General features: G+C 38.6%; 1 protein-coding gene across 1 annotated transcript; it reads right to left on the minus strand.

Annotated features, from left to right (window-relative positions):
- Positions 1-2346: 2346 nt before the first annotated feature.
- Positions 2347-6603, minus strand: LOC118789111 (protein sprouty homolog 2-like). The gene is made up of 2 exons (XM_036545428.1): positions 6101-6603; positions 2347-3825 (listed from the first exon to the last, which is right to left on the minus strand). Exon 2 carries the CDS (start codon positions 3772-3774, stop codon positions 2851-2853), a length of 924 nt encoding a protein of 307 aa, XP_036401321.1. The 5' UTR covers positions 3775-3825; positions 6101-6603; the 3' UTR covers positions 2347-2850.
- Between the last annotated feature and the right edge of the window lie 1235 nt (positions 6604-7838).

Genomic DNA, 7838 nt, shown 5'->3' on the forward strand with positions numbered 1-7838 from the left:
CTGACCTTTGTGTGGCCTCTTTACGTTAACTGCTTTTTGTCATTTAAACTGATCCCATTAACTCTCTATTGTTCACAGGCCTTGTGTGACAACAACCCTCACCTTTTATAGCACTGACAATTTCAGACTTTGGAGGAAAGGTAGTTTTAAAAGGAATAAAAGTGAATGCCTTTAATCATGCACATTTTTGTCTCATGTTCTCAGAAGAAAGGAGGTTAAGAGGAACCTGGTAAGTGAGGTGTGAAATGTAATGAAATTGAGCCTCCAGGCTACACCATGGAATAGTGAATGATAGGTATGAATAAATTTATGAACTAAGGTTTATATCAGTAGAAGAGGCATCTGTTTCATATCTATTTACTTGAACCTAAATAAAGTTAATGTCAAACTCTTTCTGTATTTGAAGGACATCAAACTAAATGATCTGCAGCAAGTGTCAAGTTGGAACAACCACACAGCAGAAAGTGCAATGCCTCTTAATCCAGGCAAGACGTACAAGACACACCAAGCAGACACATTGAACATGTTAATTGTATCACAATGATTTTGTGCTTTTACATCATAAGGAGCCCTGTGTACAATTATTTTGTCATTTACTCTACTCTGAGAATAAATAAATTTTGCAATCACATACAAATATACACCATTTTCATAGTTTGTGCTCTTGCATGATGTACTAATTTTGATTGCAAGACTGCAACTATTACTCCCTTTTCACTGAGAGGCCCTATGATCAACTTCCCTGTAATACTGTCTAATTCTTAAATAAAACCCAACAATATGAACGCATGTCTGACTGTAGAGATGGCTGACCAATGTTATCAACTTCCTATTTGTTGTTTATAAACTATAATTATAGGTCACAGTGTAATCAAGGAAAAGGAGACTTCCATACCTTCATATGATATACTTCCGATACCCAATGAATCTTTTACGGTTGCATTTTTAAGTAATATTTCTCATGGAAAGTTGCCACAAAATGAGTAACTGAGGGAAACCACACAAAAAAGTACTGCCTACAGCAATGATTTACGGTTCACCTGATGACAGAAAGCAATCCACTAACTTCAGTCTCTGAACCACAGCAAATGTTCCCCTAGGAGGGACAAAAGGAAAGAAAATCAAAGCTATGCCCTTTTTTGCATTCACCCGAGTCATTTTTAGTATCAATTACTTGAGGACCAGGGACATACGTGTAATTTCCTCCTCAGTTCTCTTCATCTTATTTTAACTTTAATTCTGACAGCTTGCCGGCTCCTTGTTGTTCTGGAACAATTTTTAAGATATGGCAACAGAGATCATTTTGACAGAAACTTTCCTTCATGAGCAATTACCATTGAGGTTCCATATCTCTTCAAATGGATTAATGTACCATCTTAAATATGTAAAAAAATAATAAAAAACTACTCTTTGAGTAAATTAATACAAACAGTATTTGCAATGTTATAGCAAGTAAAACTTTATATTTGCCCCATCTGTATGTGTTCTACTTTTAGTTTTGCCTGGTGCACTGTTTTCTCATGTGGGCTCCATGTTGTATTCAGTATGGTTTTGTGTACACTGAACATCTGGTGTGCAGGCTACAAAGCAAAGCTGAGACAGTGCATGTTGCCCTACAGCTAGTCCAATGAAAGAAAGCTTGAAAAATCATTCGGCTTCTCTATAACTTCCAGATGCACCCTTGGAAACAAGATTAAGATTCCAGCAATTGAAACTAGTTAGGAAGGCAGCCAGCGAACTCTTGTTGCTCTCCTTCTCTCTATAAAGATAAGTCTTGCTTCCTATTATTTTGTAAATATGATGCCAGGTTTTTTTTAAGTACTATACTAGCACATTTGCTTCTTCCAACAAAAACAGCTTGTGGAAAAAAAAAATCTTGAGACAAAAATAAGGAACATACAAGATTTCCAGAAGGACCTAGGCCCCCTTGCATTCCCTCTCTCTGGCTTCAAAGAAATCTCATAGGATTTACATTGGTGGATTTCCTTTATAAATTAAGGATTTCCCTGTTTCAAAGCAAAGAGTCAGTACCACCTCTGCAATATGTCATTATCAAGCACATACCTCAGATGGAGCTTTACGGTGAAGCACACAAAAACAGACAAAATGCAGTCTACTTTTCAAACATTAATATATTTTCTATTTTATAGTGAACATATGCATCAGGTCTGACACCCTTGTCACCCTTATTTGCAGTAACAACAGAAGTATACTTTAAAACAGGGCAATGTTTTTAGATGTCTCTCTCAAAATAAATATGTTTTTATAAAATAATAAAACTTCAAATAAATATTCTTTACACTAAACAATGTTGAACAATTAGAAAATATACTTTCTTAGGGTCACTGTACAATTTGCATGTATAGTTGAGGGGAAAAGATTCATGTAATTTAGTCTACCTGATTGATACATACATTCAAATGAATGTACATTAGTACGTGTGTATAGGAACAAATACTTGCACATACACACTTTAAAATCAAGGTGCCTTTGGGCTGGCACAATGCTTTTTCACAGTTGAAATGTATACATACAAAAATAAAACATCTCTGGCAGAAAAAAAAAATGTCATTTGCTAATTTACATATTTTGGAAACACTATTCACAAACAGTTGGTCAGGATAGTTTGTAACTGTAGCTTATCAGTTGTATTAAAAGTCTGTAGGACTAACATTCTGAAACTTTGTTGGAATACAAAGAGGTTTATCCACAAGCCTCCCTTGTTAAAAATGGTAGCAGAAAACAAAAGATGAACCACTCCAAACAGCTATGTACATCCCAGCCCACCTAGTCCTACAGAGCCAGAACTAGCATTAAGAGTTTTGTTGATGAAGCCCCCTTGTTCTCGCTTTACGTTAGTTTCCCAATGTTTTTGCAGTGGACAATGTTGGTGTTCTTACACCTGCAGCCTGGTCGCTTGACACGGTCATAGCAGCCCTGGCAGAGCCTGAGACACCCCTTTGCCGGAAGGTAACACAGCAAGCACGGCAGAAAGAGGGACAGGATGCCCATGGCGGACCAGCGCACGCAGCAGTGAGACTGGCTGCAGGAGAAGGGCTTGTCTGCGCAGACGTCCTCGTCATCGCTCGAGCAGTGGTAAAAGAGGCACTTGACGCAGCAGACACACGTACCATAGTCCACGAGGTTCTGCGCGGAGCAGACGCAACGCCGGTCGCAGACCCAGCAAGAGGGCAAGGTCCTCGGGCACGTGCACTCCTCGCACTTGCACTTCCCGCAGTCCTCACAACGGTACGTGTGCTTGCCCAAATCGTCCTCCGTGAAGGGCTTCAGCTCCTCTGCTTTAACTTCCGCCGATTTGGGCTGAGTCCTGATAATCCGTTCGGAGGGAGAGTTCTCCAGGAGCCTCTGTTCGGAAGATGTACTGCTCGTGCTTGTCCGCGCACTACTCCGGGAACCAGTGGTCATTGTACTAACTGTCCTCGTAAAGGCGGTCTGAGAAGACTGTGTGCAGTGGTGATTCAGTCCCCTCTGGACAGACCTCTCCTGTTCCTGCTCAATAGTCAGGCCTTGCACCGGCTCCGTTTTCTGCTGCAGGGGTGGCGTGGTGGCTTTATTCCCTGGTCTGGGCGCCACCATAGGTGCTTCGGTGTACTCATTGGTACTCCTAATTATCCGAATCTGATCCAGTGACAGCACATGGACCTGCTGGCTCAAGGCCTCCCTGGTGTCAGTATCTCCGGCATGTCTCCCGCTGTCACGCAGAGCATGCAGCAAGCCGGGAGACCCGCTGCCATTTTGAGTTCTTGTCTCCATGTGTGCTCTGAAGAGGGATCTCTCCTGCAGGCATTGAACACATCTGAACTCCTGAAAGAGATGAAACGCGTGACTTATAAGCTGAGGGAGGAAAAAAAAAATGTAGGTCTGTTTTTTTTTCCAGTACTGTAACAGACATGATAGAGAATAATCAAATACTTAGATGCAAATCTTTAACCCCCAGCTAGTCCATTTGCATCAGGGTTGAAATGACAAAATGCAATGAGTACCAACTAGCACCCAGCCTGCAACACTTAAACATACTCAAAAACATAACAGGATGTTGCCTTTTAAACAGGCGCATATATATTTATATATATATATATATATATATATAATCTCATAAAAATGAGCATGCACAAGCCTAGCCAGATAATGCAAGTATAGTAGGCAAATATATATTTTTTCTTCATTCAATCAAACTTGTCTATTACTAAACCCCAGCCTCATACAAGACCAATAAAGTGGACAAGAATCTAATACCATCTCCACTTCTGCTATATGATGGTAACATTAAAGAAGGGTTCCAGTTTAGGGTTTTGTGCACTTTGCTTTCTGACAGAACGTCATGCTGTGGGCACATGCTAGAAAGTCTTATTCAAGTAAACTCAACATATGGAATGTAACAGTTCTAATGTGACAACTCCCAAAAAGACAATTGTTTTATCATAAAATATACAGCAAATTCCAACCATCATCCTAACTGGTACTAAATTTAAACAATACAATCATCTGTTGAACCCTGCCTTAAGATAAAATTGTCATAAAATATAATGAATATAACTATGGTTGTGACATTGTCTATTCTTTAATTGTTTTGTATTAAATTCATGTGTTTCTTTCTTGCTTGTTCAGGTACCATCTACCGTGCACAACACAGAAAACTGGCTGGAAATGGACCAATTTACTGAGGGGAGTAAACTAAGCAAGATATTCATAATTAAAATGGAGAAGGAAACTAAAATAACAAATGGGCCAAAACACACCACTCCATTAGAATTGACCCTTATTCATCAAGAAAGATGGGTGTCCTTTGCAAAAAATTATTAAAGTACTAAGTACTTTAATACTAGTATTAAGTACTAAAAAAGCAAAAATATCACATGCATGCTCGGCACAAATATTTTAAAAATACTCTCTTTATATGAGAGATTATAGGCGTTGGTAGTCTGGGTAGATAGCTCCTCTAACTGCTTTTAAAAGTGAACTTATTTTGCATATGCAAGTAAACGCAGGCAATAAAGTCAACAAGAATGACATCACATGACACAACAATAAAATAAGTAAGACCAACTTTTTAAAAGTGAGAAACACTGCCTGCATGTCATGCTTTTTAGCATGTGACTTCAATTTAAATCATTACTAAAAGAACTAGCAACATCAAACTCAATCTGTCATTTTGAATTACAGACGCAGATGCAAAATTGTAAGACATAAGAAATCGATTCAACGTATGTCTATACAACGTATACATGCATGCGCGCATACACAGATAAATATATTATATATCAGATAAACACATACATATGTACATATATATGTGTCCAGAAAGAGGCCACACAAAGGTCAGCATATGTGTGCACTATCTAGCGCTGGTAGCTCTGTGCGACTAAGTATAAGTAAGGCTGTCACTGGGGTGGGGCTTTTGACAGACAAATAGCTATCTTTGATAGCAAAGTAAAAGACAAAAAGTTTCCGACACCGCTTTGTGTCACCCAAACCGCAAAGAAGGCGCCCTTCGTCTTAAAATAACCTTACCGGAAAATGGAAATTGTGCCATCATCACGTCTACCTTCATCAAGCTAGTTAGCTAAATTTAAAATGTGTGTACCGAAGAAGCTGAATACGGTACCCAGCTAAGTAATCTTACCTATGGAATTACTTTCACTAACTTGAGTGCACAGCCAGCTAGCTAACCAAAGAGCTAATAAGATATGATACGTGTTATCTGCAGAGTAAGTAGGCAGTCAGCGTTAACTTTATCAGTAATTTATTAGCATAAAATATAGCTGGATCGACTGACATCAGGAAAGTGTGCATTATAAGAAATGGCTACCGTCTTGCTATCTAGCTAGCTAATAATACCATGAAGTCACTGCAAGCTAGCCATAGAATAGCTCCGATGGCGCGCAGTTTACTGCCGTTGCAGGCAATGAGTTACTGCAACCGAATGCGACCTCCAGGAACTCGCTCCGACAGAATGCACAAACTAGCAATCTCGAAATCCAACTGGTGCTAAGCCAAAAACATAGCTCTTGTTTGACTATGGCTGAATTTTGTTGCTAGTTGGTTAGCTTGCTGACTAGTTTAGTTTTACAACACTTACCGTGCTCACACCACTGCCACCCTCCTTTTTGTTTTGATTAGAAGTATCTAACTCCAACGCCAGGGGATCTTTCCTCTTAAAAAACAACAGCAACTAACTCTCAATTAGAATCCCTCCTTAAAAAATCCAGTGCAATAACTTACTTCCAGTAAATTACAGGGATCTCCTTTTATTTTGCATGAAAAAGGGTTTAAAAACATATTCCTTTCAAAATGAACACGTGGGCGAACATAAGAGCCAAGAATAAAGCCATTAGTTAGTTAGCTCGGTGGCTCGCTTGCTATATGCACTTTCTGCTAAAAAAAAAGTAGAAAGCTGCTCAAAAATTCCGTGAGCGATGCTTTATAAAACAAAAACCGTTGTTAGATCTCAGATCTAGCTACAAAATCGCCCATCGATACTGTGGCAAGCTCAGTGGCACGTTGCTAAGATGGACTGTTCTCAGGAAGCGTCGTTGTGGTTATTGAATGTTTGGCTGCTTTGCACACTGAGGTGCTTTCAAGTTTTTCTCGTCTTATTTTTTTCTTCTTTCCGGAGGAGGTCGGGTTTATGCACTAAATGGCGTCATGTGGAAGTGAGGGGGAACAGAGAAGTTGTTGTCCCAGAGGATATATCGTATCCGGTCCCAGCTCATTGGCTCCACAGGACTTAGTATTCACACTGCTGTGCCAGCAACTGCTCTAAACTGCAGGGGACATGCTGAAAATTATAGATACACAGGAGACAAGCTTGTCTAAAAGTTAGAACTATGTATTTGATTCGCTTGTTTTTTTCATTTAGAGAATAAACTAAGGAATCTTAATACGGATTAATGGTGATCTCGCAGATGAAATGCAGATAGTTTTATTAATATAAACCTTTATAAACAGGATTCTGCGGCATGATTGTCCGTTTTTTCCAAAAGATTTTTTTTTTTTTCACATGCGCAGGGGACAAGTTTGGAATAAAACAATTCATTAGACCATAGAGTGTTACGTATGATACGTCTGCTAACCTGTACGTGTGAATGAAACACAGTGATGGTGTATTGTTGGGCGAATTTTGAATGATTGTCAATGATTATCAATATACCTTTTTCAGATGCCATCCTCTACATGGTAAATATAATTATAGTTTTTGCTAGTTTCACAATTATTTAATTAAGTTAAATTAATGAGACCATTAAGCTATCGCTTAGACCAGTTCTTAACTGCAAATTGAATTCAGACCTAAGCAACTGGGAGGTGACTTATGTGTGCCCACCTGTTTACAAACCAGAAAATGACTATATAGAACAATTTAGTTTTAACTGAATAATTTTAGTTAAGTTAGTTTAACGTAGTTTAATTTTAACTGAAATAATTAGGAACAAATGATATGGTTAGATAAGTTAAAAGCATTGTATTTGGCACTTATTTGCATGAACATGGCTTGGATCTTTTGGAGAGTTAGGTGTACATCAAAGTTAAGTTGTGTCATATAAGAAGTAAGTTTGATATTTTGTATACAGATTATTTAAACCAGCTGTAGATATGTTATAAATGAGATAAATGTGAAATCAAAGGTAGTTATGTTGGAATGATGTTTAGGCCTACTAGGAAACTTTATTAAGTTATAATCTGACTTGCCTTGGTGATACCTATATTGAGCTGCAGGTGTTTCCACTGCTGATTCTGACAATGATGATTCTGATTCTAACAATAAGGTTAACACTCACACTGACTGTGAAATGTTTATTCTGAGCAACTGTGTGCTTTCT

The sequence above is a fragment of the Megalops cyprinoides genome, chromosome 14 (assembly GCF_013368585.1).
Source record: "Megalops cyprinoides isolate fMegCyp1 chromosome 14, fMegCyp1.pri, whole genome shotgun sequence".
Lineage (NCBI taxonomy): Eukaryota > Metazoa > Chordata > Actinopteri > Elopiformes > Megalopidae > Megalops > Megalops cyprinoides.

Excerpts from the sequence above, each read along its gene's own strand:
- LOC118789111 (XM_036545428.1), bottom strand. The coding sequence starts at position 3,774 with ATGGAGACAAGAACTCAAAATGGCAGCGGGTCTCCCGGCTTGCTGCAT.